Consider the following 11,744-nt stretch of genomic DNA (forward strand, 5'->3'; position numbering starts at 1 on the left):
GACCACCTGCCTACCTCCTGAGAAATCTGTATGCAGGTCAGGAAGCAACAGTTAGAACTGGACATGGAACAACAGACTGGTTCCAAATTGGGAAAGAAGTACATCAAGGCAGTACACTGTCACCCTGCTTATGTAACTTATATGCAGAGTATATCATGAGAAATATTGGGATGGAGGAAGCACAAGCTGGAATCAAGATTGCCGGGAGAAATATCAATAACCTCAGATATGCAGACGACACCACTCTTATAGCAGAAAGCGAAGAAGAATTAAAGAGCCTCTTGATGAAGGTGAAAGAGGAGAGTGAAAAAGTTGGCTTAAAACTCAACATTCAGAAAACTAAGATCATGGCATCTGGTCCCATCACTTCATGGCAAATAGATGGCAAAACAGTGGAAACAGTGTCAGACTTTATTTTTTTGAGCTCCAAAATCACTGCAGATGGTGACTGCAGCCATGAAATTAAAAAACACTTGCTCCTTGATAGAAAAGTTATGACCAACCTAGACAGCATGTTAAAAAGACATTACTTTGCAGAGACATTACTTTGCCAACAAAGGTCCACTTGTCAAAGCTATGGTTTTTCCAGTAGTCATGTATGGATGTTAAGAGTCAGACCATGAAGAAAGCTGAGTGCCAAACAATTGATGCTTTTGAACTGTGGTGTTGGAGAAGACTCTTGAGAGTCCCTTGGACTGCAAGGAGATCCAACCAGTCCATCCTAAAGGAAATCAGTCCTGAATATTCACTGGAAGTACTGATGATGAAGCTGAAACTCCAATACTTTGGCCACCTGATGCGAAGAGCTGACTCATTTGAAAAGACCCTGATGAGGACAGGAGGAGAAGGGGACCACAGAGGATGAGATGGTTGGATGGCATCACCGACTCAATGGACATGAGTATGAGAAAACTCTGGGATTTGGTGATGGACAGGGAAGCCTGGCATGCTTCAGTCCACAGGGTGGAAAAGAGTCAGACACGAGTGAGCGACTGAACTGAACTGGGTAGATGTATGTCACAAAGCCTCTAGTTATAATAAAATTTGCTGCAAGAATACAGCACAACAGAACAGAACACTACACCAACACCATACCCCACCATACCCCACCCCCTCCAGAGCAGAGGACAGCCCCACCATCATTGATCAAAGTGCCAAGGGAATGGGAAGCAGGTGGGCAAGCACACTTGGTTCCTCCCACGTGACTCCCCAGACCTGGATGCAGAGCTCTTGCTGGTGCAAGGCATGCTGGGAGTGAAATCTCCAGTTGGGGGGCTGTGCACACGACGAACATATAGTGGGAAGTCAACAGTTTCTCCCAAAAGGGCACCTGCCAGTCCCTAGGCTCTACAGAACTAAGATGAACACCACTATACACAGTTCTTAACTGTTGACAAAACACCTCCGGGTTCCCTTCGCCTCCACGTGCTGTTTGGGTTGAGATGATGCAGAAGATCACTGTGCTGTTCTTCATGTTGTCTCCTTGACTATAAAGCATGACTCATTTCATCATGGAATGAGAAGTAAAGGGCCAGAGTAGACAATTTATGTGAAAGCACAGAAAGATACACAAATGTTCACTGGCCAATTAATAAAATGTAAGCCCAGGAAGAATATAAGGAACTCCAGCATCTGCCATTAATTTCCAAGTTTAGCAACTAAGACTTCCTACTTGTATCCTAAATCACAACAAATTCCACACTGCAAACCTCTAATGAATTAGGTTGCCTCATAATTAGCATAGACTTCAAAGATCTTTATTCTAAACCAGGGTCAGCAAAGAATAGCCCAGCCCTGCCTGTGTACCTACAGTTTTATTGGAGCACAGCCACGCTTGTTCACCAACACAGGTCATAGCTGTCTGCACACGACAGCTGCAGAGTTGCACATCTGTGATGGACACCATGTGGCCCTTTACAGTCAGCTCCTCCACTCCTGCTCTAACCCTCTGGCTTAGAACAGGGGCTCTGCAGAGTGAATAACGCACTCACTGGCCCCATGTCTCACAGTTGCTGAGATGGGGTGGGGAACCAGGACTGTCTGCTGATGCCAGGCTACCAACTCCCTTGCCAGTGGTCCCAGTTCATTCATCAACGGAGAGCCAGGCTCTTGGAGTTTCTCACAAATGATGAGTCCTCTGACTCCTACCCAGCACTCTCCCTGTGTGGCTCAGCCATGGGGGTGTCTGGTAGAAGCTGCCTCTAAGTCACATGTCCACAGTCAATGCGTGCAGGATTCCCTGCTGCTCAGAGGTGACACCATCTTCCTCATCACTCCAGGTGCCCTTCAGCCTCTGACCTTCACTTCAAAAGGCACCACCTCTCTTTCCATTGGCTTGGCAAGCTCGCTTCCTCCCACTTGTCCTAAACCTAATCCATCTAGAATTCAGGCTCTTATTTCAGCCTGAACTCCGATACCAGGATCCTACCTGTTTTACCTGCACCTCGCCTCTAATCCCATGACTCAGAGGCCTCAATACTTACCTCCAAGGTGAAGTCTAAACCCCTCAGTGGGGTTTCCCAGTTCTCCCTGTACAAACCTTCTATACCAATTAAACTGGTTCATTTTCTATTCCCCAAGCTATTTGGAGTCCAAAGCTATGCCATTTCCTCCCTCCCTCACTATCTTTCTTTAATAATCAGCTTAAATTCTACCTGCTCTTCTTCAAATAACGAAGTTAAAAGGGAGGTGCATAAAGAAACAGGTGTGTGCACGACAGTTCTCTACTTCACCTGCTAATTCACCAGAGAGCCATTTACCTTCCACAGTAAGACTTCTATAAATATACTCATTATTACAATACTTAAGCACGGCCAAAAAAAAAAAAAAAAGAAGTATATTAGGATGTTTGTTATACTGAAATTTGAGCCAAGACATAATTTTATCACTGCTTTTTAAGGCACTAATTATTGAAGCCCTAATACTTTAAATACTGGCTTCCTTCATAGCTCAGTCACTAAAGCATCTGTCTGCAATGCAGGAGACCTGGGTTCAATTCCTGGGTCAGGAAGATCCCCTGGAGAAGGAAATGGCAACCCACTCCAGTATTCTTGCTTGGAGAATCCCATGGACGAAGGAGCCTGGTGGGATACAGTCCATGGGGTCACAAGAGTCGGACACGACTTAGTGACTAAACCACCGCCACCACTTTAAATATAAAATATGAAACCTGGATTCAAATTCCTGTTAGTAGCTACATAACTCTACACAAGTTCTTTAGCTTCCTTAAGTTATTCAAATGTAAAATACAGTTGATTTTCAATATTCAAGACAGCTATGAATCAGCAAATACTGAATTGCTGCTCTTACAGGAAATACAGGGTCAAGTTCCTGTGAGCCTCTGGTCACATTTTCTTCAGTCGTTCAATATATATCCTTGTTTTGTGCGTGTTTCGGTATGAAACCTTGGTGTTGCTGTTTAGTCGCTAATTCGTGTCTGACACTTTTGAGACCCCACGGGCTGTAGCCTGCCAGGCTCCTCTGTCCACAGGATTTCCCAGGTAAGAATACTGGAGTGTGTTGCCATTTCCTCCTGCAAGGGGATCTTCTCAACTCAAGAGACTGAACCTGTGGTCTCCTGCAATGGCAGGCAGATTCTTTCCCACTGAGCCACCTGGGAAGTGTATAAAAGTTTATTTAACACATACTGCAAAGTTATTAATGTTGACCTCACAGGCAACACACTAACTCACAATAACAGACTTCAACAGACCCCTCCCAGCACCACACATGAAAGATTCTGTGTTATCTCAACTAAGACTCTTGGTTTTTCCTATCCTCAAGGCAGAGTAAAAAACACCTGAAATGTTCTCTGACTTTTTTTGGAATGCCTACAGAGTATGTCTAAGCCTTTTAAACTTGTAAATAAAGTCTTTTAAATTTTTAAATAAAGCTTTTTCATATTTAAATGAAAATATGTCCAAAATGCCCTGAGTTTTGCTTCTGAAGATGTTCAATTGCAGCTGGAGAAGGCAATGGCAACCCACTCCAGTATTCTTGCCTGGAAAAACCCACGGACAGAGGAGCCTGGTGGGTTGCAAAGAGTTGGGCATGACTGAGCAACTAACACTCAGGACCCTGTGTAGTGCAGCTTGAAGCAAGTGAAAACCAGCTGAACCCTCCCTCATGTGGATCATCTCAGACCAACTTTTCCTCTTACCACTCACGCAGTTCCCAGGAGCAGCGCCTAAAGACAGCTGCCTCCACATCCATCAGGAGAGGTCCAACCAGATAAATTCTGGCATTTAATAATACCCAGCCTTAAGGATGGTTTTTTCTCCAGCTGTAGGCTTGAGACAGGAAGTGCCCCATGATACATATATTATTTATTGAGGGAACCATTCCAAGTACACAAAATAGTTTGTGGTGGAAAAGCAAATATGTGATTTTAAACATACATTTATGTATGTACATAAATGCCTCATGGGTAGCTATATTAAAAAAAGTAATGGTACTTCCTACTGGAAAGAGGAAGAAGACCCAATATTGAACATCCAGAAATGTTTTACGATATGCATAGCAGATGTTGTTTAAACAAACATTAGATTCACTAAAACTTCTAAATCTTTTTTAAATGATTATAATAAATGTTTCACCTTAAAAACCTCACTGTTATACTTTAATACAAAATAGATGCATATTCATGACAAAAAAGGCTAGTTGTCTACGGAGAGACTCATATAAATTTGCTTTCTATAATGTTAAACGTATTTTAGTAACAGTTAAGTGTTCCTTCAGAGAAGGCAATGGCACCCCACTCCAGTACTCTTGCTTGGAAAATCCCATGGATGGAGGAGCCTGGTAGGCTGTAGTCCATGGGGTCGATAAGAGTCGGACACAACTGAGCGACTTCCCTTTCACTTTTCACTTTCATGCATTGGAGAAGGAAATAGCAACCCACTCCAGTGTTCTTGCCTGGAGAATCCCAGGGACAGGGGAGCCTGGTGGGCCTCTGTCTATGGGGTCGCATAGAGTCGGAGACGACTGAAGCGACTTAGCAGCAGCAGCAGCAGCAGCAGCAGCAGCAAGTGTTCCTTAAATCCAAGGAATGACTGAATGCCTCACATTTCAAACTTACTAGAACCTAACATTAAGCTATTTTTTCTTTTTTTAAAAAACGACACAGATTATAGCTGTGTGACCCGATTTTCAAGTAAGTCGACTGACCAGATTTGAACACAAATTAAATGCCTTTCTGGAATAAGATAAAGGGCACTCCCAGCCTACATGTTTTAATATGAACTGACTTTTTTGAGGGGACAGGGAGGGGTGGGGGGAAGGTATGGACTGAAAATGAAGTAGAGTGAGAATGAGGAATGAGAATGTCTTTCTAATGAGACACAATTTAACAGATCCATTAAATCCTTCTGTATTAACTCCTACTCCTTTCAACTTTAAAATAAAATTTTGTAGGCAGAAGTTTTATTTTAGACTTGTCATAAATTTTAAAATTTAATTCTAAGAGAAGCTGGCTTTGGGATAAATATCAATCTACCTGATGAAATGAACTAAATTTAGAGTATGACTAACTTGCCACAAAAAGTCTTTGTTTTTCTATAGCAAAGTTTTTTCAACACACCAAACTATAGATACACTTGATAAAGTAAGATAGAAACTGCAGTCAAATCTCACTCCTAGAAGGTAACCCAGGATAAAATATAGACGCCTTTGGGGAAACACCACCAAAGATGTGATCTATGAAAGAGGTAACTGATAACCTAGACTTAATTAAAATTAAAAACTTCTGCTCTGTGAAATATAATGTTAAGATAATGAAAAGATATGCCATAGACTGGGAGGAAATATTTGGAAAAGACACATCTCATAAATGCTGCTGCTGCTGCTAAGTCACTTCAGTCGTGTCTGACTCTATGCAGCCCCATGGACGGCAGCCCACCAGGCTCCCCCATCCCTGGGATTCTCCAGGCAAGAACACTGGAGTGGGTTGCCATTTCCTTCTCCAGTGCATGAAAGTGAAAAGTGAAAGTGAAGTCGCTCAGTCGTGTCTGACTCGTAGCAACCCCATGGACTGCAGCCCACCAGGTTCCTCTGTCCACGGGATTTTCCAGGCAGGAGTACTGGAGTGGGTTGCCATTGCCTTCTCCGTCTCATAAATGACTGCTATCTAAAATACACAAAGAATTCTTAAAACTCAACAATAAGGGGAAAAAAGCAACTCAATTAAAAAATGGTGCAAGAAAATCTGAACAGTCATCTCACTGAAGGAGACAGGAGTGAGTGAAAGTCGCTCAGTTGTGTCCGACTCTTTGTGACCCCATGGACTATACAATTCATGGAATTCTCCAGGCTAGAATACTGGAGTGCGTAGCCTTTCCCTTCTCCAAGGGATCTTCCCAACCTAGGATTCAAACCTAGGTCTCCTGCATTGCAGGTGGATTCTTTACCAGCTGAGCCACAAGAGAAGCCCAAGAATACTGGAGTGGGTAGCCTATACGGATGGCAAATGAGCAAGATGAAGAGATGTTCTGCATCAAATGTTATCAGGGAAATGCAAATTAAGCAACAGTGAGATGCCAGTCCTCATCTATCAGAATGACCAAAATGCAGAACACTGACATCACATGCTGGCAAGCACAGGAAGCAACAGGAAGTCTCACTCATTGCTGGTGGGCATGCAAACTGGTGCAGCCACTGTGCAGACAGTCTGGTTCTAACAAACAGAATATACTCTTACTCTATGATCCAGGAATCACAGTCCCTGGTATCTATCCAAACGAGTTAAAAACTAACATCCACACAAAACCCTGCACATGATGTTTTACAGAAGCTTTATTTAAAATTTCTAAAACCTGGAAGCAACCAAGATGCCACTCTGCAGTGAACTGGTAAACTGGTACATCCAGACAATGGGATATTATTCCGCATTAAAAAGAAATGAGCTATCAAGCCGTGAAAAGACACGGAGGATCCTTAAATGCACACTGCTCAGCCAGTAAGAGAAGTCAATCTGTACAAGCTGCATATCTTATGATTCAACTCTGACATTCTGGAGAAGCAAAACTATGGAGACAGCAAAAAGATCAGTGGTTGTGGGGGGCAGGGGAGGGATGAATAGGCAGAGCAGAGGGGATTTTTAGGGCAGTGAAACTATACTACATGGCACTATAATGGTGAATTCATGTCACTATACACTTGTCTAATCCACAGAACAGACAACACCAAGAGGGAACCTTAATGTAAACTGTGGATTCTGGGCAATAACAGTGTGTCAGTGGAGGTTCCTTGGCTGTAACAAATGGGATTTTGCTAGTATGGGGGAGGCTGTACATGTGTGGGGACAGGGGGTATATGGGAACTCTGTTTTCCACTGAGTGTTGTTGTGTACCTAAAAAAAAAAAAGGTCTATTAAAACACATACAAGTACACACAGAGGAAAAAAAAATGGTATAGACTGTAATTCTATAAACTTGAAGAGACACAGGTTTGATCCCTGGGTCAGGAAGATGCCCTGGAGAAAGAAACGGTATCCCACTCTAATAAAATTTCTGGAAAATCCCATGGACAGAGAAGCCTGGAGTCCGTGGGGTGGCAAAGAGTTGGAAAGGATTGAGCGATTAAATAACAATCGTTATGTCTAGGTAGTATATATGTGGGTGCTTAATCTCCTATCCTTCCAACTTTTCTCTGTTAAAGGACAGAAATGGTATGGACCTAATAGAAGCAGAAGATATCAAGAAGCGGTGGCCAAGAATACACAGAAGAACTATACAAAAAAGATCTTCACGACCCAGATAATCACAAAGGTGTGATCACTCACACTCACCTAGAGCTGGACATCCTGGAATGTGAAGTCAGGTGGACCTTAGGAAGTATCACTATGAACAAAGCTAGTGGAGGCAATCGAATTCCAGCTGAGCTATTTCAAATTCTAAAAGATGATGCTGTGAAAGTGCTGCACTCAATATGCCAGCAAATTTGGAAAACTCAGCAGTGGCCACAGGACTGGAAAAGGTCAGTTTTCATTCCAATCCCAAAGAAAGGTCATGCCAAAGAATGCTCAAACTAATGCACAATTGCACTCATCTCACATGCTAGTTAAGTAATGCTCAAAATTCTCCAAGCCAGGCTTCAGCAATATGTGAACTGTGAACTTCCAGATGTTCAAGCTGGTTTTAGAAAAAGGCAGAGGAACCAGAGATCAAATCACCAACAACCGCTGGATCATTGAAAAAGCAAGAGAACTCCAGAAAAACATCCTTTTCTGCTTTATTGACTATGCCAAAGCCTTTGACTGTGTGGATCACAATAAACTGTGGAAAATTCCCAAAGAGATGGGAATACCAGACCACCTGACCTGCCTCTTGAGAAATCTGTATGCAGGTCAGGAAGCAACAGTCAGAACTGGACATGGAACAACAGACTGGTTCCAAATAGGAAAAGGAGTACGTCAGGGCTGTATATTGTCACCCTGCTTTTTTAACTTATATGCAGAATACATCATGAGAAATGCTGGGCTGGAGGAAGCACAAGCTGGAATCCAGACTGCTGGGAGAAATATCAATAACCTCAGATATGCAGATGACACTACCCTTATGGCAGAAAGTGAAGAAGAACTAAAGAGCCTCTTGATGAAAGTGAAAGAGGACAGTGAAAAAGTTGGCTCAACATTCAAAAAACTAAGATCATGGATTCCGGTCCCATCACTTTATGGCAAATGGATGGGGAAACAGTGGAAACAGTGTCAGACTTTATTTTTCTGGGCTCCAAAATCACTGTGGATGGTGACTGCACCCATGAAATTAAAAGACGATTGCTCCTTGGAAGGAAAGTTATGACCAACCTAGATAGCATAATAAAAAGCAGAGACATTACTTTGCCAACAAAGGTTCGTCTAGTCAAGGCTATGGTTTTTCCTGTAGTCATGTATGGATGTGAGAGTTGGACTGTGAAGAAGGCTGAGCGCCGAAGAATTAATGCTTTTGAACTGTGGTGTTGGAGAAGACTCTTGAGAGTCCCTTGGACTGCAAGGAGATCCAACCAGTCCATCCTAAAGGAGATTAGTCCTGGGTGTTCATTGGAGGAACTGATGTTGAAGCTGAAACTCCAACAGTTGGCCACTGATGCCGAGAGCTGACTCATTTGAAAAGACCCTGATGCTCGGAAAGATTGAGGGCAGGAGGAGAAGGGGACGACAGAGGATGAGGTGGTTGGATGAGGTCAGCAACTCAATGGCCATGAGTTTGAGTGAACTCCGGGAGTTGGTGATGGACAGGGAGGTCTAGCGTGCTGCAGTTCATGGGTTCGCAAAGAGTCAGACACGACTGAGCAACTGAACTGAACTGAATTTAACTTAAAAGGGGAAAAAAACCTGTTTTGGGATTCATTAGGAGAAACAGAAGCGGAACATAGAAGAATAGATTATAAATTAGATTATAAAATTTTAAGTTCATTCAGAGACAATACTGCTTATCTTTGACCAATAATAGTTATTTACAGAATTAAATAAGTCTGTAACCACATTTAAACTGCACTTAAATTCTCAACATTATATTTAAGAAAGCTGTTGTTTAGAATAACCATAAAATTTTGAGATTTAAAAAGTAAATAGTAGGGTGAGCACTAAAACTACCAAGAAGTGGTTTCTGAAAGACCCTACAGACAGGGATCATATTTAAATGCTTATCCAAGGGTATTTAACTCTACTAAAAAAAATTCCAAATGAAGCAACTTCAGTTCCAAGGGAAGTTATTTAGAACCAACTGGGAAAGAAACAACCTCGTGAACTATTTCCAAGTGCCGAGAAGAGAGGCACAGATCACCATTAACTTCCGTCCTACGCCAACAGCAACAGGAGAGGGTTTCCAAACATTTAACAAACAAGAAGTTGTTGTATGACCACCGTCATTGTTAAAAAAGCTGAATTTCTGACCTAATTTCATTGCATAGGAAAAGGAACACCGCGTTGGGGGTGGGGTGGAGGGGAGCGTACGTAACGCGCACAGGATCCACCTGGGGTCCTTTTTAATTAAAAAATTCTAAACATTCCAGGCATATCTCCGAACTTGTAACGGCAGTGTCTGTCTAAATAAAGGCCATCTGCCTTCTTCCTCCAACCGAGGGTTTAAACAGAGGTGAAGGTCTGTTTGTTATCTGAAGAGGTATTTAGCGCACTCGGCGCGCGCGCTGCAGTCCCCAGAAGCTCCTGACCTCGCCGGCGGGCCGGTGCCCTCCTCCAGTCCAGGCCTCGCCGGTGAATCCAGCCCAGCCCGGCGCGCGGCCCCGGACTCGGCGCTGGACTGATGGGCCCGGGCCGGGGCCAGGGTCGCGTCCACTCGGCAGACAGTTCCCCCCGCGCCGCTGGAAGGCCACGGCCCGAGGTTCCCACCTCCGGGAACTGCGCCCGCCATCCCAAACCCGCGCGAGGGGCGGCGGGGCGCTGGGTTCAGTCATTCGTAACGTGGCGGGGGGGGCGGTCACCACGGGGCACAGCGGCCGGGCCCGGACCAGCCTCGGGAAATTAAAGGGCCGCGCGGCGCGGGCCTCACCTGCGCGCCCCACCTGTGCGCCTCCCCCACTGCGCGGCCAGGCCTCAGCCCCGCTCATGCCTACCCGCATCACCCTACCCGCCCCCCGCGCCCCGCCCCCCCGGCGCCCCCTCACCTGAGCGGCGGCGGGGGCGGTGGCGGGCGGCGCCCCCCCCCGCAGGCCGTCCTCCTCCTCGGGGGGCTCGTCCAGGAGCACCCGGCTTCGGCCCAGCTTCCACATGCTGCAGGCGGGCGGGCGGGCGCCGGTGTCCGTGCGTGCCCCTCCTCGGCCGGCCCGCAGCACGGACGCCCGGGCTGCAGCTCCTGGAGGACCGGACGCGGCCAGTGGGGCCGGGCGGGGCCGGGCTGTGGGGCGGGCCCACCCCCGGACCGGGCCCTCCCCAGCCCACCCCGCCCCCTCCCGGACAGGGCTCGGTTCCCTCACCCAACCAGACCCGGCGTCCGTCCGGGCCCGGGCCCACCTCCAGACCCGGGCCACACCCCCCGGGCCTTCACTTCCCCTGCTCGCCACCCCTCTCAGGTCACCACCGCCCCACCCCCGGCCAGGCCCTGCCCCCGACAGACCCCCCCCACCCCACAGAGGCGCCTCCTCCTCTGAGAGGTCCCCACCCCCTAACATAATCCCACGAGGTTCTTTCTGCAGACCGCCCACCCAAACCGACCCTCTCACCCCTCGCCCCTCACCCAAGCTCCCGTCACCTAGCCCCCACTCATCTCGGACCCTCTCCGCTCACCCCTTGACCCAAGGTCTCCGCAACCTGGCCAATCTGCTTACCCCTCACCCCGTGATACTTCCTCACCCCAAGCGCACCCCCATCCCGAGCTGACCCTTTCACCCCTTACCCTTCACCCCACTCTGGGTCGCCGCCAGGCCCGCCGGACGGCGGCGCGGGGGGCGGGGCGGCCGGGGCTCCGGTCACCATGGCGACAGCTACCGGACGCGGAGCGGGCATGGTGCGCATGCGCACACCCCAGTGTCCGCGGCTCGGGGCGCGGTGGGTGGGGCTGGAGGCGGTGGCTGCTCGGGTTCCCGCTGGGTCAGCCCGCCTCGGTGCCTGGTGTTCCCGGGGGTGCGCAGGCGTCCAGCCTGGGGCTCCGGTGGGTAACAGCGCGAATGTTGGCCGGCACCACAGAGGGTGGAGGCACTGGGCATGCGGACCTGCCACCGAGGAGAGGGTGCGGCCGAGCCCCGGGATGGGCCGCAGACGGTGGTCTCCGCCCAGGCGGGTGCGGGGAGAG

The 11,744-nt window shown here is 47.1% G+C and overlaps 1 protein-coding gene across 1 annotated transcript in view; it reads right to left on the reverse strand.

Annotated features, from left to right (window-relative positions):
• The window catches only part of TDRP (testis development related protein), a 47,793-nt gene extending 36,380 nt beyond the window's left edge, over nt 1–11,413 (reverse strand). Inside the window, exons 1-2 of the mRNA XM_070796550.1 lie at nt 11,349–11,413; nt 10,621–10,808 (exon numbers count right to left, since the gene is read on the reverse strand). Coding sequence (XP_070652651.1) covers nt 10,621–10,725 — 105 coding nt within the window. The 5' untranslated portion in view covers nt 10,726–10,808; nt 11,349–11,413. The remainder of the gene's footprint in view (nt 1–10,620; nt 10,809–11,348) is intronic.
• Between the last annotated feature and the right edge of the window lie 331 nt (nt 11,414–11,744).

Source organism: Bos indicus, chromosome 1 (assembly GCF_029378745.1).
Source record: "Bos indicus isolate NIAB-ARS_2022 breed Sahiwal x Tharparkar chromosome 1, NIAB-ARS_B.indTharparkar_mat_pri_1.0, whole genome shotgun sequence".
Taxonomy (NCBI): Eukaryota; Metazoa; Chordata; class Mammalia; order Artiodactyla; family Bovidae; genus Bos; species Bos indicus.